Raw genomic sequence first — 23,119 nt, 5'->3', positions numbered from 1 at the left:
CCAATACTTTGGCCACCTGGTGTGAAGAGCTGACTCATTGGAAAAAACCCTGGTGCTAGGAAAGACTGAAGGAGGGAGGAGAAGGGGATGATTGAGGAAGAGATGGTTGGATGGCATCACCGACTCAATGGACATGAGTTTGAGTAAACTCCGGGAGTTGGTGATGGACAGGGAGGCCTGGCCTGGCGGTCCATGGGGTCGCAAACAGTTGGACATGACTGAGCAACTGAACTGACTGACTGACTGGCATACCAATTTTTCAGGAAAGAATACCCATGCCCTACTCTGAGATCTTAAGAGAATTTTTGTGAGTCTTTATATAAGAAACTTCAAAAACAGAATGGCATCTTCAAAGTTCTACCCAAACAGCTGTGATGGTCTACACATAGTTATTTATGACACTAACCCTCAAAAAAGGCCAAAAGCATAGATGCCCTGTGGTGATTCTCTAAGTCATTTTCTGCAGGGTTGGGAGACTGGCGTGCCTGGAAGTGAAGTCCTGGAGTTGAGGAAGGTGAAGGTTTGAAGGATGGGGCTGAAGAATAGGGATGATGTAGGACCTGGCCCTAACCCAGAAGGGAGAAGAGAGGTTGGGGCATGGCTCACTGCTGCTACCACTCTTCTCATCACAGAACTACAAGTGCTAACTCAGTAGGACACCACAGACAGGAAAGGCGGGCGCACTTCAACATGACTAGAATCTAGATTTGAAACTAGACTGGTTTTCAGGTTTACTGAAGCAGCTAGGAAATGTGAGGTTCAGCAAGCATCTCATAGAACTGAATTTCATCAGAGTTTCTCTAGAACTATACTACTTATGACATGCTTCTCACTATCCTTTTTTGCATCTGAGAAGAGACCAGCAGTATAGTCAAACTTAGGGAAAACTCCACCCTTACACATCAAGAGTTAATGTAGATATAGAGACAGTTATATAACTGTCTATGATGTGACTTCCCAGGCTTTCTTTGAGAAATGTCATGTCTTAGACTGTTAGTGTACTCATCTCTGAGACGAATCAGCCCAAATCATATAGTATTTTATATAATTTGATGATTTGACTCTTAAAGAAGAGGGTTTGGAGAAAAAACATATCTCCTGGTTGACTCCAGAAGAACCCCCAACACATAGAAGCCTATAGATACAGAGTGTCATTGTGTCTATGTATGTACTTTCTTTTTTTTTTTTTTTCCATTTATTTTTATTAGTTGGAGACTAATTACTTTACAATATTGTAGTGGTTTTTGCCATACATTGACATGAATCAGCCATGGATTTACATGTGTTCCCCATCCTGATCCCGCCTCCCACCTCCCTCCCACCCCATCCCTCTGGGTCTTCCCAGTGCACCAGCCCCGAGCACTTGTCTCATGCATCCAGCCTGGGCTGGCAATCTGTTTCACACTTGATAATATACATGTTTCAATGCTATTCTCTCAGATCATCCCACCCTTGCCTTCTCCCATAGAGTCCAAAAGTCTGTTCTATACATCTGTGTCTCTTTTTCTATTTTGCATATAGGGTTATCGTTACCATCTTTTTAAATTCCATATATATGTGTTAGTATACTGTATTGGTGTTTACCTTCCTGGCTTACTTCACTCTGTATAATGGGCTTCCAGTTTCATCCATCTCATTAGAACTGATTCAATGTATTCTTTTTAATGACTGAGTAATAGTCCATTGTGTATATGTACCATAGCTTTCTTATCCATTGGTCTGCTGATGGGCATCTAGGTTGCTTCCATGTTCTGGCTATTATAAACAGTGCTGTGATGAACATTGGGGTGCACATGTCTCTTTCAGATCTGGTTTCCTCGGTGTGTATGCCCAGGAGTGGGATTGCTGGGTCATATGGCAGTTCTATTTCCAGTTTTTTAAGAAATCTCCATACTGTTCTCCATAGTGGATGTACTAGTTTGCATTCCCACCAACAGTGTAAAAGGGTTCCCTTTTCTCCACACCCTCTCCAGCATTTATTGCTTGTAGACTTTTGGATAGCAACCATTCTGACTGGCATGTAGTGGTACCTCATTGTGGTTTTGATGTGCATTTCTCTGACAATGAGTGATTTTGAGCATCTTTTCATGTGTTTGTTAGCCATCTGTATGTCTCCTTTGGAGAAATGTCTGTTTAGTTCTTCAGCCCATTTTTTAATTGTGTCATTTATTTTTCTGGAATTGAGCTGCAGGAGTTGCTTGTATATTTTTGAGATTAATCCTTTGTTTCTTCATTTGCTATTATTTTCTCCCATTCTGAGGGTTGTCTTTTCACCTTGCTTATAGTTTTCTTTGTTGTGCAAAAGCTTGTAAGTTTAATTAGGTCCCATTTGTTTATTTTTGCTTTTATTTCCAATATTCTGGGATGTGGGTCATAGAGGATCTTGCTGTGATTTATGTCAGAGAGTGTTTTGCCTATGCTCTCCTCTAGGAGTTTTATAGTTTCTGGTCTTTATCTTTAATCCAATTTGAGTTTATTTTTGTGTATGGTGTTAGAAAGTGTTCTAGTTTCATTCTTTTACAAGTGGTTGACCAGTTTTCCCAGCACCACTTGTTAAAGAGGTTGTCTTTTTTCCATTGTATATTCTTGCCTCCTTTGTCGAAGATAAGGTGTCCATAGGTACGTGGATTTATCTCTGGGCTTTCTATTCTGTTCCATTGATCTATATTTCTGTCTTTGTGCCAGCACCATACTGTCTTGATGACTGTGGCTTTATAATAGAGCCTGAAGCCAGGCAGGTTGATTCCTCCAGTTCCATTCTTCTTTCTCAAGGAGAAGAGGGCGGCAGAGGATGAGAAGGCTGAACAGCATCACCGACTCAATGGACATGAACTTGAGCAAACTCCAGGAGATAGTGAGGGACAGAGAGGCCTGGTGTGCTGCAGTCCATGGACTCGCAAAGAGTTGGACACAACAACTGAACCACAATAGCATGTTTATATTTTTCAAATATAATTTTAGGTAAAAGTTCCCAATGAATGTATTGGTTTGTCTTCTGAAAACCATGCACCAAAAAATACTAAGTAATTAAACAGTTTAACATTCAGTGTTAAATTAAAAAATAAAAAAAGAACAACTCATGCAAAAAAAAAAAAAAAGATTGCTTTGGTTATTTGAGGTTTTTTGTATTTCCATACAAATTGTGAAATTATTTGTTCTAGTTCTGTGAAAAATACTGTTGGTAGCTTGATAGGGATTGCACTGAATCTATAGATTGCTTTGGGTAGTATACTCATTTTCACAATATTGATTCTTGCAATCCATGAACATGATATATTTCTCCATCTATTTGTGTCCTCTTTGATTTCTTTCATCAGTGTTTTATAGTTTTCTATGTATAGGGTTTTGTTTCTTTAGGTAGATATACTCCTAAGTATTTTATTCTTTTTGTTGCAATGGTGAATGGTATTGTTTCCTTAACTTCTCTTTCTGTTTTCTCATTGTTAGTGTATAGGAATGCAAGGGATTTCTGTGTGTTAATTTTATATCCTGCAACTTTACTATATTCATTGATTAGCTCTAGTAATTTTCTGGTAGAGTCTTTAGGGTTTTCTATGTAGAGGATCATGTCATCTGCAAACAGTGAGAGTTTCACTTCTTCTTTTCCTATCTGGATTTCTTTTATTTCTTTTTCTGCTCTGATTGCTGTGGCCAACACTTCCAAAACTATGTTGAATAGTGATGGAAAAGTTCTTAGAAAAGCATAACTTTCCAAAACTGAACCAGGAAGAAATAGAAGATCTTAACAGACCCATCACAAGCATGGAAATTGAAACTGTAATCAGAAATCTTACAGCAAAGAAAAGCCTGGGACCAGATGGCTTCACAGCTGAATTCTACCAAAAATTTAGAGAAGAGCTAACACCTATCTTACTCTAACTGTTCCAGAAAATTGCAGAAGAAGGTAAACTTCCAAACGCATTTTATGAGGCCACCATCACCCTAATACCAAAACCAGACAAAGATGCCACATAAAAAGAAAACTATAGGCCAATATCACTGATGAACATAGACACAAAAATCTTTAACAAAATTCTAGCAAACAGAATCCAACAAAATATTAAAAAGCTCAAACATCATGACCAAGTGGGCTTTATCCCAGGAATGCAAGAATTCTTTAATATCTGCAAACCAACAATGTAATACACCACATTAACAAGTTGAAAGATAAAAACCATATGATTATCTCAATAGATGCAGAAAAACCCTTTGACAAAATTCAACATCCATTTATGATAAAAAACTCTCCAGAAAGTAGGAATAGAAGGAACATACCTCAACATAATAAAAGCTATATATGTATGTACTTTCAAACTATTTCCTCTTTAAAATCTCCTAGACAAACACATAGGTGCTGCCCTAGGCCTCCACTGCCCATGTTGGCACTACCCCTAAGACCTTGATCCTGGATCCCACCAAGCAAGGGCCTCTAGGAGGAATCTGCCCAGAAGGGAAGGATGGGAGAGTCTCTGTGTACCTACCACTGTCTGAGGTAGAAACCACTAAGGGCTGTGCAGTGGTGGGTGCATATGAAAACAATCACAATCCATCCCTGCTTCCATTTCTCCTCTTTCCCCCAAAATAAGGATGTGGGATTTCATGGGATAGAACATGCAGTTTGGAGCCAGCAATGGTAGCGTGGGCTCATTTCTGAAGTTCTGCTCCAGGCAGAGGAAATGTCTTCAGGTAGAAGCTTTCCCATGCCTGGGCAAAGCTAGGATTCCCTGGACCTGGTTGGCAGTGTAGTCAGGGTGACATAGAGGTGAGGGGAGGTACCTTCAGGAGCAGCTGGTACTTGGTAATCCTCTGGACGGGCTTAATTAGGTAGGAAGAAATGGAGTTGGCCAGACCGTGCCGCTGCTGTATCTCCTACAGGGATGAGAACGGACACTGTTAGACACAGGGGGACCTGTGCGCATATGTGTTCTGGGAGGAGGTGGGCAGGGTTAAGGACAGAGGAGAAAAGAAAAGGTACAAAATGATTAGAAATTATTCTAGGGGAATAGATAAAGGGAAAATGTATAAACCAAAACACACAGGAAATAATCATAGTGTCTTTAGATGATAAGGAGTGCCTGAGCAGTAGAGAGGATCACACCTAGATTCTGGAAAAAGTGAAAATACAGTTAGATAAGCAAGATGTACATAGGTCATTGACGGTGTAGAGCTAAAAGAATGAATTAGGGTTTGATGGTGAGTTTTTCAAGGGCAAAGTGTCCCAGATCTTATATAGAAGAAAAACATGGTGAAAACAATGTTTCAGAAAGACTGGTATAAGCCTAACAGCAACACAGAGAGTAGAGGTTGGGAAACAGACACAGAGACCAGTCCAAAGATTATTGCAGAAATCTAAGTGTTTAAAAATAGAATTACCATCAATCTAATAATTCCATTCCTAGGCATATACCCAACAGAAATCAAAACATATGTCCACACAAAAACTGCTGCAAAATATTCATAGTAGTATTATTTTTTAAGAGTAGTGAAAAAGTGGGCACAACTCAAATGTCCATCAATTGATGAGTGAAAAAATAAAATGTATTATAGTCATACAATAGAGTATTTTTTTGGCTGTAAAACAGAATGAAATACTGAGACATGCTACAACATAGATGAACCTTGAAAGCTTTATGTTAAGTGAAAGAAGTCAGTCACAAAAGAACACATATCATTCCATTTTTAAATGAAATGTCCAGAAGAGGAAATCCATAGAGATAGAAAATAGACTGTCAGTTGCTCAGAACTGGGGGTGCAGGGAGGATAAGGTGGAGTGTGATGGCTAAAGGGTGTGGGGTTGCCTTATGAGGTGATGAAAATGCTCTAAAATTGACTGTGAGGATGGCTGCACATGTCTGTGAAGGTACAAAAACAAACTATACCCTTTACATACATCTATATCTACAGATGTGTAATGTAGGGGCTTGCCATAAATGAAGGTTAGTGAGCACAAAGCATCAGGAGAATTACAAGAAACATTTTAAACCTAGACAAAGTAGGACTTGTTATGGGCCATGAAGGAACATGAAGAAAAGGGAATAATAATAATAATAATAAACCATTCCATTTTCCTCCAACTATCCCAGAATGTGGCAATTTTCTCACTCATTTGCTTCTTCCCTAGAGGTATGTGTTTATATCAGGACTTGTTCAAGGAAAATGGGCAAAACAGCTGGCAGGCTGACCCTGTCTGGGCAAATGAACAGTTTGAGTTTATCTGGGGCTTTGGCAGGAGAGCTCAGGCAATAAGGCACTTTGACTGGCTTCCCTCTCTGACAGATGCCGAGTTCCAGGAAGGCTTCATGTGGAGAATAAGGAAAGGGCGGTGTCCAGTGACTAGGTCAGTCAACCAAGCTTAGTAATCAACAGGGTACCAGTCATCACAGCCTCACAGCTCCCATGTTTGGTGTAGAAAATTCTGGATCATGTCAATGTGTGGGCCTTTCAGGTACTTGAATATTCTCTGCTATCTTTACAATAATGGATAACAGGGCTGTCTTTATTGGGGGTTTATCTCTGATAGAAGGAGGGCCTAAAGTAGATGGTCTCTAAGTATAGAATTTAGGGAAACTCTTCTGATGGGAGGGAAAAAGCTATAAAGATGATGCTTTCTGGAATGCTTAGGGAACCATCAGGAGAGTTTGCTGCCCTCTCTCTCCACCTCCAGGCCAAGCTCCAGGAACTCCTACTGGACTGGTTTTTTGGCTTGCATTGGCCTCCCCAACTAATGTACAGGCTCATCAGGCATGATGCTGGAAATGGGGGGTAGGGTGTAAAATGGGGTATGTCCAACTTATAAATCAAAGCCTAGAAATTGGCTAGAAACAAGAATATGAGGAATGCAGGATGAGAGGAAAATGCAGTTTAGCACCAGACACTGTAACATGTGAAAAATGAACCAGGAAAACCATGAGTCAACCTCCTAAGGAGCTCACAAAAGGCATAGTATGGCATTTGTAACCTGTCAAAAGGCAGATGGTTACAAATGCCATAAAGAGACAAAGTATACTGCACACAAAGAGAAAGTCAAGGATTCACATAGGAAGCAACACATGACTGTAACTGTTTAAGTATAGGAAGACTTCTAAGAGTGTCTATGTGTGCCTGTGTGCAGTGTGTGCAAAGGGCTCACAGTCTATCCTAGGCAGTGAGAATAGTATGAGCAAAGATAAGGAGGCAGATGAGTCTGCAGCCTGCTCAGAGCATAGGATATGTATGTTCAGAAAAATGTGAAGTGGAAGACAGGACACAGTGCATTTAAAACTTCAAAGACTCTTCTAGATACTATTGATAAAAAACCAGAAATATCTTAAGAGAAATACATTATTAAGGAGAGAGAATAGCAGTATAGTGCATCCAAAATGGTACCCAGTAACTTCTGATACCAAGTCAGAGAAGTACTTTTCTTGAGTTTTCAGTTTAAACAAAACCTCACAAATTTCACTTTGGGACCATTTCCATAGTGATACTCCATCTTTAAAAATCATGTCTGTTTTTTCTTGTTTGGCTTTCACCCATTCAAGTATTATTCCTTCACTGAGCAACAAGACACTTGTAGGGTCATTTCTGTTGCAGCAGGTCAGGCTAGAAAGATGCTCAGAGAAGGATTATTTTGTAAACTTGAGTATGGGAACCATGTTTGAATGTCTGAGACTCCATGGGACCTGGCACATTATCTCGCCTATAGTAGACATTCAAATATTTAGAGAAGGAATGAATAGGCAGAAAGTTAGACTGATAGACATTTAAAATTTTCTGAATTTCAAGTGTTTGTCACTTCTGATGTGACTATCAGAATGGCCATCACTGTTATCACCTATCTCTCATTGAACTTCACTTTTTTAGTCTCATTTCTCTTCTCCCCTTTGTTCTTCCCATGCATCCTACAGTGACCCATTTGATTCTGTTCATGCTATAGCCAATAAGTCACTCTCTGGGGACCAGTATCATATACACATCATTTGCCAACAGGACTGTGTGCTCACCCAAAACCAGAGGACCTGACAAGGCACATCAGCTCTGAATCTCCTCTTGGCTTCCACTACAGAACAAGTGTTTGACCCTGGCTGCACTTTACTCTCACCTGGAAATGTTTAAAAATCTCAATGCCCAGGGCAAATCCAGGCTGATCATAACACAATCAGGGCTGGGACTGGAACCAGCACTTTTCATAGCTCTAAGGTGATTCCAAGGGGCAGTCAAGGTTGAAATAATTGTATCAGAGTAGTTAGTGCTTCTCAAACTTGAGTGGGCATCAGAGTCACCTGGAGGGCTCCTTAAAACTCAAAGATTGTTTCATTCCAGCCCTGGGGATTCTGATTCAATAGATCTGGAGCAGTGTCCAAAATAGGCATTTCTAACAAGTTCTCAGGTGATGACGATGTAGCTGGGCTGAGACCACACTTTGAGAAGTCCTGCATTTGAGAGCTATATAGGTGACTCAGATGATAAAGAATCCGCCTGCAATGCGGGAGACCTGGGTTTGATCCCCGGGATGGGAAGATCCCCTGGAGGAGGGCATGGCAACCCACTCGAGTATTCTTGTCTGGAGAATCTCCATGGACAGAGACAGGAGGGCTACAGTCCACGGGGTCACAAAGAGTTGGACATGACTGAGCGACTAAGCACGCGCGCACGCACACACAGAAGTGGAACATCTTAACTGGCACCTGCTCCCCAGCACGCCTCTCCTCCACACGAGACTTGTGGTCAGCTAGATTGGCTGCTGCATGCTTAGTTGCTCGCTGTGTCCGACTCTTTGCTACTCCATGATGTCGAGACACGCAGGCAAATGTGTCTTATCAGAAACCACAGCACTTGAGATGGGATGAAGTAAAACACAACATTGTTGTTTTGTTGTTTATGAGTCGTGTCCAACTCTTTTGCAACCCCACAAACTGTAGCCCGCCAGGTTCCTCTTCCATGGGATTTCCCAGGCAAGAATACTGGAGTGAGTTGCCATTTTCTTCTCTAGGGGATCGTCTTGACTTGGGGATCAAACCTGCATCTTCTGCTTGGCACATGGATTCTTTACCAGTGAGTCACCAGGGAAACCCAAAACAAAAGATAAACAGTGGTTTTGGTTTTTTGCATGTTTTATCCATGAGAGAGAGGACTGGGAGGCCAGTAAAGAAAAATAAGGAACAGAGGATAGTTAGAAACCCATAATCTCAAAGTAGAAAAGTATTCCACCTGCTCATCAGTGGCTCAAGAATGGAAATTCACAGCTTACATCAAAGAAGGTGCCTGCATGCTCCAGGATCAGCTGGTTGGAATCAGGCTTGTTTTTACAGTAGGTGACGTACATCTGAAATTTGTCTGCCTAAAAAAACAAAAATAATAATAGATCAGCATCCATTAGTTGCTCCCTGCTCTTGACTGTGCCATCAAGTGCTGTGCAGTTAAACCCTCAGATATTGCCTGGTACAGACAATCCTGTGGCAAATGTCCTGGGCTCATAGGCCTGTGCTACCCTAATAAACTTGGGGATACTTTTTTTCCTATCAGTAGGGGAAGAGAACTCACTGAAAGAAAGTTCATTTTAAAACCAGTCTGTAGTAGATAGAATTAAAAAATCAATTTACAAATCATAATATGTCCTGAAGCTGGACAGAATTTATTGAGAGAGTATCCCCCTTTTGGCGTTACCTATAATTTGCTTCCCATCTTGAAAAATGATAGCATTTGCTTTAAAAATGAAAAGTCAAAGAATGAAAATGAAGTGTAATCTCAGAGGGAGATCTGCTCATACTCTAAATGTCCCCATAGGGGCAGTTTCTAGGGCATGTCAAGCAACTATGCCACCATCCCACATGTGCCAGAAGCAATGATGGAGGAAAAGGAAAGCAGGGTGACCCTTAGGGGGTCCTAAGTGAATCCTAAGCAGTGAATCCTAAACAGACTGTTAATTCAAGTCAAGAATCCTATGGCTCGGTAAAAATTCATTTCTTATGTCTTTGACATCTTCTGGGTTAGTGCTTCACAGCCTCTCCACTGGGAAAGTTACGTGTACTTTGGCCACCAAGCACTTTTCCCAACTTGAAATACTCCCCATCCCAATGCCTGCATAACATTGGGGATGTCCTCTTCTAAAAAAGAAGCCTAACTATGTGCTAATTATAGCAGGTTTCACTTATGCCAGCACTTTCCCAAGTACTCTATACATATTAACTCATTTGATCCTTACAAGAACCCTGTGTGATGAGTTCTTTTATTATCAACCCACTTAACAGGTATGAAAATAGTGGCATGAGGTTGGTTGCTGCTGTTTAGTCGCTAAGTCATGTCTGACTCTTGCAACCCCACAGACTGTAGCCTGCCAGGTTCCTCTGTCCATGAGATTTTCCAGGCAAGAATACTGGAGTGGGTTGCCATTTCTTTTTCTCCAGGGCATCTTGCTGACCCAGGGAGAGAACCTGTGTCTCCTGCATTGGCAGGTAGATTCTTTACCACTGAGCCACATGAGAAGTCCATAATGTAGGCTAGGTCACTTTAAATTCAGAAAGCAGTGGAGTCCAGGCAAGTTGACTTGAGGCTTCATGGTCATAACTCTTGACATTCAATACATGGCAACTCTTTCTACCCTTAACTCCTGCACTATAGACATACATTAAGGTGATAAAACTTAAGAAATCAGTTTGAGATAATTCTTGGCAAAATGAGCATATTTTATACTAAAGGTTTTCTGAAACCAATTTTATGTACTATTTAGGAGGCATTCATCATCCCTAAGAGATGTTAATAAATCATACTTATGGTTGATTGTAAGGCAAATTCACAAAATGTATGAAACAAGATACAAAAAAAAAAAATTCCTTCACTTAATGGTCAGTTTCATTTTTTCTCTACATTGGCTGTGCAAGGGATCATATACTATTTATTAGCAATAATGTGAACTGTGCATGGGCTCATGTATTTAGAGGTGGAAAATGTATTAGCACAAAATAAAATGGTAGTCTGAGACTTCTTTAAGAGAATAGGCCAGGAAGTAAATGTTACAGTTTCAGAAAAACGAGGCAACTCAGGTCTAAAGTTGCAGGATAAACTGTGATATTAATTATATGTCAATGGACTAGTCAACACCCTAGCTCCTCTGAAATCTTTCCATCTATAAAATATAAAACATAACTACAGCTCTGCCTATTCCATAGGGCCATTAAGAGCACAAACTCTCTGAATTGTGAAGACATTGGAAAAGTAATTAACCCATTTTGAGTAGAAGCTCTAATTAGTTAATTGTTGAATATTTAGAGCGCCTAGCCCTGGGGAAAGATTTCCATGTTTAGTTGCACTTATTGTACTAGGTGGGCTACCCTGGAGATGTTGGTACACATATCAGGAACCTGAACTCAGGATAATGGGGTGTGGAGATACTAACAGAGACTAGTTTCCATTTATATAATTAGAACCTCGTACATTCAGTCCATTTACTTGACCCATGACAACAGCTCCAAGAAAGAGAATGACAACATATACATTCCTGTAGGTCAGAATTGGGAGGTCTGTTCTCTTATTAAGGAAGAATATGTAAACAATGGCTTCGTGGATTTCTAAAGTTCTAATTCCCTAATCCTCATCCTGTTAAAAATAACTTGTGGGTGGAGCTGGAACAGTTCTTCTACCAGGGGTGGTGGTCTTGTTTCAATCTCCTGACATTACAATTTTTGAAAGTTTTTTTAAGGTAGATATCAGACACAACATCTAAGGACCTTTCCCAAGGAGGGCTCCTGTGCTCAGTGATAGACTGCTTTCTTTCAGACCTACTCATGGATCTTCTCTACAGCCCCTGGTCCTGTGTTAGAATGTCAGTGACACCAATCATCAGCTCAGGCACTGAACAGTGATGCCGTCTGGTATCACCTGTACTCCTGGAAAACATGGGATGGTAGGAGGAGAAGTTCAGTAGGTTACCCAGGTAACAAAGCAGTGTCCCACATCCTCAGGCAGCTGCTCATACTTCTCCAGTTCTTTGAGGAAGATGCTGCAAGGAGGGAGAAAGGCTGAAATCAGACATTTCTGTACTGTTGACCCCTCCCCGCCAGAGGCTCATACTGAGGCCAACCCAACCTCATAAACTCTCCATTATTTATATATGCCTTCTCCACTTTCTAAGTGATATGTGGTAAGAAGCAATTTAAAATATGCTGGAACTAATTTCATTAAAATTGTAATTAATTGATAAATTAGTGCTACTTAATTGTTTCCCTTAAAGGTTTACACTTCTCAGGCTGAAAATAGTGGAATATGATACTTGTGTTGGGCATTTCAATGGTAACTATGACTCTATTTTTTATTACAAGTAGTCTGAGCATGTTGCAACATTTGAAAATATATAGATATAGGTATCAAAAGACCAAAATAATACTATCTATGATCCCAGAGGTAAGGTGGAAAAATTCTGAATCCTATACTGACTTCTTTCCAATTTTTCACTTTCTTCTTCCATCAGTACCCAGTTTGTGCTAAAAACTGGGTTAATGCTTCCTGTTGATGACACTGTCAGGAAAGAAAATTTAATGGGGAAAATGTCATAATACATCTCAAAGCTGAACTGAATTACTGCCGAATTATCTGCCATTGTGACTATCTAAGGTGCAGCTCCTTTTTATGTCAATAAATAATAAAGAGCTGACTACACCAACTTCAAATTCATATATTAAACAATTGGTTTGAGCTCAGAGAATTCAAGCTCAAATAAGTCAGAATCATTGGAATGGCATTTTCTTTTTAAGAATCGGACAAAGTATTACAAATAATTATGAGGCTATAGGGAAACATTCTGACAATGATGGAAGATGGTATAATATTTACAGGTCAATTCGACAATATCTATCAAAGTAAAAAAGCACTTATCTTTGCCTCTGCAATTTTAATTTTGGAAAATGTCCTATAGTTGTAGTCACACATATGCAAAATGAAGTATACATATGCATATTCACTATGGCACTCTCCATAATAGCAAAAGACAGTGTATAGATGACAAAGTATAGTACATCCACAGAACCATATACTATATGGCTATAAAAAATGGCAAAATTTTGTAGGTTTTTACATGGAAGATCTCCAGGGCAAGTTGTTAAGTGAAAAAAGCAAGGTGTAGAAGAATGTGCCTAATATTCTGCCTTTTGTCTAAGTAGAGAATAAATATACTCTTATTTCCAACCCAAGAAACTAATTGTTAAAGTGTACAATTTTAGTTTTGCAAGATAAATTCTGGAGGTCTACTATACAGCATAAGATCAATAGCTAAGATTACTACATTACATACTTCAAATTTGCAAAGAAGATGGATCTTTTGTTAAGTGTTCTTATATAATAATAGAAAAGAAAACTTTGGGAGGTGATAAATATGTCTATGGCCTTGATGGTGGTGATAGTTCCATGGGTATATAATTATCCCCAAATGCATCAGTGTTTTTGTGATATTAAAAATGTACAGATTTTTACACCAACCGTACTTCAATAAAGTGGTTAAAAAGAAAGTCTTCCTCAAATAAGACAACCTACTGAATGGGGGAAAACATTTGCAAATGATATAACCAAAACGAGGTTAATATCAACATATATAAATAGCTCATACAACTGCAAATGAAGCAACTGACAAATGATTCATTCCAAAATATATAAGCAGCTCATATAGTTCAATATCAGAAAAACTAACAATCCAATCAAACAATGGGTAGAAGATCTAAACAGACATTTCTCCAAAGAAGACATACAGATGGCCAATAAACACATGAAAAGATGCTCCACATCACTCATTATTAGAGATATGCAAATCAAAGGTACACTGAGTTATCACCTGACACCAATCAGAATGACCAAAATACTATGAACAATAAATGCTGGAGAGGATGTGAAGAAAAGGGAACCCTACTGCACTGTTGCTGCGAATGTAAATTAGTACAGCCACTATGGAGAACATTACAGAGATTTCTTAACAAACTAGGAATAAAACTACCATATCACCCAGCAATCTAACTACTGGGCATAAACCACAATTCTAAAAGGTACATGCACCCTGATGTTCATTGCAGCACTATTTACAATAGCCAGGACATGGAAGCAACCTAGATGCCCACTGACAGATGAATGGATAAAGAAGTTGTGGTATATAGATACAACGGAATATTACTTAGCCATAAAAAGGAACAAAATTGAGTTAGTTGTAGTGAAGTGGACAAACCTAGAGCCTGTTATACAGAGTGAAGAAGTCGGAAAGAGAAACAAATATCGTATATTAATGCATATAAATGGGATCTAGAAAAATAGTACTGATGAACCTATTTACAGAGAAGAAATGGAGATGCAGACAGAGAGAATGGTCTGGTGGACACAGTGGGGGAAGGAGAGGGTGGGTCAGATTGAGAGAGTAGCACTGACATATATACACTTTGTGTCTAAAATAGATAGCTAGTGGGAAGCTGCTGTCTAACACAGGGAGCCCAGCCTGGTGCTCTGTGACGACTGAGAGGGTTGGAATGAGGAGGGGAGGGAGGCTCAAGGGGGAGGAGATATATAATTATGACTTATTTGCACTGATGTATGGTAGAGACCACCACAATATTGTAAAGCAATTATCCTCCAATAAACAAACAAACAAACAAAACAACGCAATTTAAAAATGGGCAGAAGACCTGAATGGACATTTTCTCCCAAGAAGACATACAGATGGCTAACAGGCAGATGAAAAGATGTTTCAACATAATTAATCATCATCAATCATCAGAGAAATGCAAATTAAAAGCACAATGAAGCATCATCTCACACTAGTCAGAATGGCTATCACCAAAAGGAACACAAATAACAAATGTTGGCAAGGATATGGAGAAAAGGAGCCATCCTACACACACACACACACACACACACACATGCATTTACTCAGCCATAAAAAGAATGCAATTTTGCCATTTGCAACAACATGAATTTACTAGAAGGCTATTATGCTAAGTGAAATAAGTCAGACAGAGAAAAACAAATACCGTATGATATCACTTATATGTGGAGTCTAAAAACTACAACAAACTGGTGAATATAACAAAAAAGAAACAGACTGACAGATAGAACAAGATAGTGGTTACCAGTGTGGAGAGAAAAGAGGAGAGGGGCAAGAAAGGGATAGGGGATTAAGAGGTACAAACTACTATGTATGAAGAAATAACATACAAGGATGTACTGTACAATGTGGGGAATATAGCCAATATTTTATGATAATTATAAATGGAGTATAATCTTTAAAGACTGTGACTCACTACATTGTACATCTGAAACTTATATAAAATTGTACATCAAGTATACCACAATAAAAATAAAGGGAAGAGCAAACAGACTTTCACACATGTGAAATAACACAAAAAGAAGAGTGTTCACTGCAGTACTGTTTGAAATAAAACTGGATTGGAAACAATGCAAATATATTTTTAAGTCATTACCACAGGAAACCAGATGAAAAAATAAGGTGGATAAAGATAAACATGGGTCAAATACTGCCACCAACTATCATAGGTTAATATCTCTAATGTAGTAGAGAAAGTACAGTTTAGGAACTGAGAGGCCTTGGGTTAAAATCCTTGTTTTGTTAGGTTAGGTAGCTCTGGGCAACTTACCATGAATCATAGTACCCATATTAGAGTGACATTGTAATGATTATAAATGAGACAATAAAAATTTTTTAAAGTAAATTAAAAGAAATAAATGAAACAGTGTAAAATGCAAAAAAAAGGATAGAAGTGAGTGGGTCTTCTCAATCCATAATTTTCTATTTAATTTTTATTTTAAAAGTTGATTCAAAAATTAAAAGATATAAAGTAGGTCTGAATTATTCCATTACTTACCTCTATCATTGGAACAAATAATGACTTATACTACCTGATTTCTCTTGTCCGAGCATTCTGGAAGCATCTTATAATTACAATTGCTTATGGGATATATATATATATATATATATATATATATATATATATATATATATATATATATATATATATACGGGCTTCCCTGGTGGCTCAGACAGTAAAGCGTTTGCCTGCAGTGTGGGAGACCCAGGTTCGATCCCTGGGTTGGGAAGATCCCCTGGAGAAGGAAATGGCAACCCACTTCAGTACTCTTGCCTGGAAAATTCCATGGACTGAGGAGCCTGGTGGGCTACAGTCCATGGGGTCGCAAAGAGTCGGACATGACTAAGTGACTTCACTTATATATATACATACACATGTTATTTGTGTTCTCTTTTCAATGACATAGAATGATTTGGTTTTGGTTTAAAGAAATATATATGTGCAATTAAAAAATGTTTGGCACGCCATATTTGTAAGGTCAAAATGCCAAAGATTTATAGAATCATAGATGATGTTTTTTGTCCATCTGCCATTGAAATTCTACTACAAATAAATATTACTTCAGTAGTAAGTAAAAGTCAGTTGAAAATGTTTGAAGACTCCTAGCAGTATCCATTTAATGATAATCATCTTTCCCCTGAATTCTGGAGTATCCTGACCTGAATTACTGACCAGCAGTGATTATAATGCAATTTGGGCTTACAAAATGCACATATGCAGTGCTCAAAAATCAATAAAGTATCATATTTACTGCTACTTTTAGAATAGCTGCAGGTCACCCACATTTAATAAGAATTCTAAATTAGAAATAGAAAAATATTATATAATGTTGCAAGTGAGGATCAAATTTTTTCCAAGGACAAAAAGAAAACACGTGTTTTTTTGTTGCAAAGAGAAGCAATCTGGATCATCACCACATACATAACATAATATATTAAAACATTCATCTATTTTTAATATACTATAATTTTAATTTCTGGAACTAAATTCTGAAAGACATGTATTGTGTGGCTGTTTTCCATGAGAACACTAAACAACATAAGGTACAAAATCTTCACAGGTATTTTTTCAGGTGTTGAGACATTCTTTATGGTTATTTCTCATATTGGCCTTCAGGATAATCTCAGTGAAGACAATGGATGGAAATCCAGCTCTGAGCTGTGATGGGCTGAACAGGACCTGGGGGTTAGGGCTGGAATGGCTTGGTGAGTGGGGGAAGAGCTATTCTAGGACAAGGACTGGTGAAAGGAAATGAACCGCTTTAAAGAAAGGAGGAGTTAAGAACAGAAGAGTACTTGGGGAAAAAAAAAAGAAACAGGAGAATATGGAGCCCCAGTCACCTAGGATAAATGCTCTTGGCTGTAGGAAACTTCCACTTGCCCACTTCTGAGCTCTCACTCCCATCCCCTCACTCTGACCACTATGGTATACAGGTTTTTCTCTATTAAGAGTGACCAAAGAAATGATACATTAGCCTGGATCATGACATTCCATAGAAGATATAAAATTGTATTCTTGTTTTAGAAGTTGCAAGGACTCTGTGATGACTCAGGGAGAGCTTCCCTCTTTCCTTAACTTATGACTGAAGGTCAGTGACTTGGTCACTTAAGGTTAGTTTTAAGTAAAAAAGGTAATTATGCCCACAGAGTTGATAATTGATCTAGATGCTAAAGACAGTAATAGCAATCTTTGGAGACAGCAGCTACCTATGGGAGGATACTCTGAAAATTTTCAAGAAATGAAAACACTTTAAAATGAATTAAGTACATAGAATATCATTTCTACAATTAATGCCTTTCTGGAAAATGAAGGTTTTAATAGCAACTGCCACTAGTCCACTCTTCTACTAAGCCAAGGCCTCACTTTCCTTTCCTTCCAAAACCAAGCTCAAATAAAAGAATCAGAATTCACATCTAGTCACAGTTGTGAGTAGGCGGTCTCACAAAGTACCATTTTTCTCAATTTTAAACAACCTCATGGGGTTGTTGTGAGGATTTAATAAACTCATGTAGGTAAAGAACCCAAACCACTGCCTGGCATATAGTAGGCACTAAATTAGTTTTTCAGGATCAATGCCTCCCAATTATAATAAGCTCCACTCCTGGAGACTTATCCCCAGGGAGCTCTTCCCACCATGCCCCTGGTGAAAATCTACAGTCAATTATCTTCTCTGAAAACCACATCCTGGGAAAAATCTTGATTGGGGTTATGTAAAAATTGGATTTCAAGGTCACATATCATTTAAGCTTGGAAATTCTGGGTTAAACTGGTTTGTTTATGAAAGGACTTTCAAAATCCTATAATATGATGAGGTACATTATATCTCTGAAGTAAGTAGAGTGTGCAGTGCTTCCCAAACTTCTCTGCAAGTGGTACACTTTTGGGGAAAGTATCAGACTTTGTCTCAGGAACGCTCAGAGATCCCTATTCCTGCCTGTGCACTGTCCTCTGGGGTTAGGATCTGAGCATCTGTACCATTTAGCAAAACTCCCTGGGTGATTTTAATGCATCCAGTTCATAGATCAGCTTTTGAAAGCAATTTTTGGGGGCTCCAAAATCACTGCATATGGTGACTGCAGTCATGAAATTAAAAGATGCTTGCTACTTGGAAGGAAAGCTATGACCAACCTAGACAGTATATTAAAAAGCAGAGACATTACTTTGCCAACAAATGTCCATCTAGTCAAAGCTATGGTTTTTCCGGTAGTCATGTATGGATGTGAGAGTTGGACTATAAAGAAGGCTGAGCGCTGAAGAATTGATGCTTTTGAACTGTCGTGTTGGAAAAGACTCTTGAGAGTCCCTTGGACTGCAAGGAGATCCAACCAGTCAATCCTAAAGGAAATCAGTCCTGAATATTCATTGGAAGGAATGATGCTGAAGATGAAACTCCAACACTTTAGCCACCTGATGTGAAGAACTGACTAACTGGAAAAGACCCTGATGCTGGGAAAGATTGAAGGCGGGAGGAGAAGGGGGCGACAGAGGATGAAATGGTTGGATGGCATCACCGACTCTATGGACATGAGTTTGAGTAAGCTCTGAGAGTTGGTGATGGACGTGCTGCAGTCCATGGGGTTGCAAAGAGTCGGACACAACTGAGCAACTGAACTGACTGCCCTTTCCAGTGTGCTTCCAACTGGCAGATCCTACATCCACTCTATATAGCTTAATTTTTTTTAAAAAGGTAGGAATTAAACAAGCTATCCTGTGATGGGTATATCAATTCATAACTTTGAGAAAGTTGTGCAATACCATCTCAAGTAATTGTTGAAGACCAGTAGCAGTATCAAACTCTATTTTGCTTTTTAATTTGAAATTTATGAAGATAATAGGTCATGTACACTTGATCAGTATAATTCTACCTACTTCAAATAGACGTGATGAGTTTAAATTAAAGCACAAGAAGTCACAACACTTTTCACAAAGGATGGGACATTCCTCCTCAGCTGTTCTATAGCAACATCTTGGTCCTTACCACTTCAATAATTATGTGTAATAAATCATGGGAGAATGAGCAAAGCATAAAATTTAAGTGCTTGTGTGAGTATCTGGGGTTCTTTCAGAAATGAGTAAAACTTTTAAAGAAATGTCAAGATTCAAATACTGTATGATATCACTTCTTTACAGAATTTTAAAAATACAACAAACTTATGAATGTAACAAAAAAGAAGCACACTCACAGATACAGAGAACAAACTAATGGTTACTAGTGGGGAGAGAGAAGTGGGAGGGGCAATACAGGGGTATGGGATTAAAAATTACAACTATCAGGGATAAAACAAAACAAGCTACAAGGATATACTGTATAACACAAGGGATATTTTATAATACTGATAAATGGAGCATAACCTTTAAAACTGTGAATCACTCTATTGTACACCTGTATTGTACATAGTGGGGCTTCCCTGGTGACTCAAATGGCAAAGAATCCACCTGCAATGTGGGAGACCTCAGTTCAGCACCTGGGTTGGGAAGATGCCCTGGAGGAGGGCATGGCAACCCAGTTCAGTATTTTTGCCTGGAGAATCCCCATGGACAGAGGAGCCTGGCGGGCTACGGTCCATGGGGTCGCAGAGTCGGACATGACTGAGCGACTAGGCACAGCACATCACACTTGACAGTGTACAACAACTACACTTCAATAAAAAAGAAATGTCAAGATAGCAATGTTATTACTCTATCAGATTATTATGATGCAAAACATTATGCAGTTACTTTATGAGGAAAATGCTTCGCTCCGGCTTTGGATGGGATCCTGGAAAATAAAGCCGCTAGCATTATTGACAGAAAAACTTTGTGAGCTTTGTCATTAAGCACTATGAAAACAGTACCATTCCAAAGGCACTCTGAGTCATTCTGAAACTGTTATTTTTGCCAAAGGTAAATTTGGTCTATAGTCTTACTGCTTCTAGAGAAGTGTGTCCTTCACTGAGGACCTTCATATCAAGGGTGTAGCTTGAATTTAAAAGGGAATACATGTGATGGCCTTGTTTGTGCATGCTCTCAGGCATGGGCATGCACACTTGTTGTTGAGAAGGGGAATGAAGCAGGGGCATAGTGGTAACAAGAGAAAAGTAGAACAATGAGGAGTAGACGTAAACAAACCTGGAGACAGGCGGGGGAGAGAGGTAGCAGGCTTCTTTGCAGGCAGCCCAGGACACTGCCCCCTATCAATGCTTTTGCATACCAGAGGAACTAGAGATCATTTCTAAGGGACCCATTAGTGACCAGATAGGCCCAGAGCCCAGCATGGAAGAGGTTCTGGACTGCGGGCCAGGACGACTGGTTAGTACACCTAGCAGCTGTTAAACCACTGGGGAGTTGTGTGCACTCAGGAAAGGCGCCGGATGGTTCACAGAAGTCTTCACGCAGCACAGTCTGACCACCTGGGCTGAGTCCTGACAATCACCAGGCGCTGTCTCTTTACTTCACAGCAGAAACTTCTGCTGAGGTTAGAGGTGGAGAGGAAAGGTGCGCAGGACTGGACTCTTACTCAGTACACCGCCCACCTCACCTTCAACCTCAAGCAGCAGCTTACCTCGCTGCAGTGCTACCTGTTGAATATGTTTTGCTAATATTTCCTAAATTTAACTTTTGTGATTAGATGAATCAAAAAGTACTGCACAAACATAAATTTAATGTTAAAGTAAAATATAAACAACTAATCTTACATTTAATGTTATTCATAGGCCATTGACAGGCTGTTTAGTAGCTAGGCATGGACACCAAGAAGTTAGTGTGTACAACTGAAATGAACATGACTTTGACACACCAAAATGAATGTTTAGACTTTGTTTTGCTTTGGGTACTCCCCCATATTTATAAAATTAGCACTGGAAAAAAAAAACCAGCAACAAAATCGCAGCTATAATTTTTTAAGGCCCTACTGATAAGTGTGTAAGGCTTGCAGTTATCTCTCAGAGTATAAATTTAGGGCCCAGAAAAAACACACTCCCCTTCCTCTCTGCTTGATATTTGAATATTAAAGTGACAGTGTGACTAAATAGGGAGTTATGAAGACTTGGATTCTTTGACTGTGTTACTAATCGGTTTGAGTAGGTCACAAACCTTTGCAAGTTCCAGTTTCTATGAAACAAAGGTGTAGAATAGAACAAGATTTTCCTGGAGTGGGAAAGAAGCACAGAAAGCAGAGAATACAAACAAGGTGTGTGAGTATCGGAGGGAGTAGCAGAGGCAAAGCAGAGAAAGCAGCTGCAGCCGGGCAGAGGCCTTCAGATGAGGCTGTGGCCTGCACATCCCTTTTCTTTCCACTTGGGGGAGCGAGCTCCTCACCTTGTAGCTACAGATCCACCCTCTGCATTTCAAGGGGTTGTAAAATCAATTTAGAGGGTGGAAACCGGCATTAAAGAGGAAGGAAAACAGAACCTAATCCAAAATATCAGAGTGCATCACACATGGTGAGGGTATTATTTTTCAGGATTTAATTTTCCTATTATATATAATATATAAAGCATGTGCATATCAGGACAGGTTATATAATTTTTCTTTGGTTCATAATACAAAATGTTTGAAAAACACTTTACTGACTCTCCTGACTACAGTAGGAGATAGGGAGGTCTAGCTCTTTTTTTAATCCATCTCTCTCCCTCCCTCTCTCCCTTCTTTTCCCTCTCTTCTCCCCATCTCTTCTTTTCCCTTGTTATCCACTGTTCTCACTTCTCCTCTACCCAGGTGTTTTATCCCACTCTCCCACTGACTGTCTCTCCTCCCTCCCTCCATGCTCCTGTCACCACCATTTCTGCCTTGCACCACCTCCACCCACAACCTTGCCCCTCTTGTGCCTCAGTCTCACAGGAGCAGACGTGACAAGACACAGTCCAACTGGAGTGTGATGTCTGCACCTTCCCCCATCCTTGACCCAGGATTGAGACTCACTCCCAAACCTCTTCATTTCAGGCCATTATTGTAAGGGTGTGTGACCTGGATGAAAACACCTATGGAAGAAATGGGTTGAAGTGTTCCTGAGATTTGAGGATGCACATTGAAACTGGTTAGATATGAACCAAAGCAACCAGACTTGGCACTGCCAGCCGTGGTCTACGGAGAGAAAGGGACTGCCCCAGCGCCTGGAATCTATGCCTAATTGGTCAATGGGGAAATGTCACAAAGTGTGCAAGTCATTGGGCCCTCTCTTGGTCTCAGGGCCCTTATCTGTCAGTGGAGATGGTTTTGCTTGATGCTCAGGAAGACCTTCTGATCCCTGACAATAGAGATTTTATAAAAATGTTATTGCCCAGACTCACATATAGCCATGTCTCCAAAAACTGAAAGGGAAAAAAGTAAGTTCAGATTTAACCAAAGGAGATGAGCATTTTAAACAAACTGCTGTCCTTTCCGAAGCTGAAAATCAAATACAAGGCAAACTGAAAATGAATGATTTCCCCACATTACAAGCTGTAGGCCAGTCAAAGTGGGGAAAGAACATTAACAAAACCATCACCATTGGGGAGATCTATTTATGGCATTTATTACCTTTCCTGAGTACTCCCAGAATGCTTAACAAAATGCAAAAAAACAGATCTAGGTTTTGAGTAGGTAAGTGCCATGATCTTTATATTTAGTTCTATAGATATGAGATGCAGTATCAACATAGGGAGACCAGAAGGTAAAAACCAAGTATCATTCCACTTAAACCTCCAATTTGTGTTAACATCACTACTTGTAACTAGTAAATTCTACATATATGAATTATTCTTCTTTACAGAAATTTTGGTACTTGGGAACTTCTCCATTCAATACCTATAGAGATAAAGCTCCTACAG

General features: G+C 39.5%; 1 protein-coding gene across 12 annotated transcripts in view; it reads right to left on the bottom strand.

Annotated features, from left to right (window-relative positions):
* Positions 1 to 23,119, bottom strand: part of KALRN (kalirin RhoGEF kinase) — a 678,650-nt gene that overhangs the window by 225,761 nt on the left and 429,770 nt on the right. For all 12 annotated transcript variants that reach the window (XM_065943374.1, XM_065943379.1, XM_065943376.1 and 9 more), the window contains exons 26-28: positions 11,908 to 11,977; positions 9,230 to 9,319; positions 4,777 to 4,869 (exon numbers count right to left, since the gene is read on the bottom strand). In XM_065943374.1, the coding sequence (XP_065799446.1) occupies positions 4,777 to 4,869; positions 9,230 to 9,319; positions 11,908 to 11,977 (253 nt within the window). The remainder of the gene's footprint in view (positions 1 to 4,776; positions 4,870 to 9,229; positions 9,320 to 11,907; positions 11,978 to 23,119) is intronic.

The sequence above is a fragment of the Muntiacus reevesi genome, chromosome 8, assembly GCF_963930625.1.
Source record: "Muntiacus reevesi chromosome 8, mMunRee1.1, whole genome shotgun sequence".
Taxonomy (NCBI): Eukaryota; Metazoa; Chordata; class Mammalia; order Artiodactyla; family Cervidae; genus Muntiacus; species Muntiacus reevesi.
The sequence above is the reverse complement of the archived record's forward strand: the minus strand, read 5'-3'. Positions and strand labels throughout refer to the sequence as shown.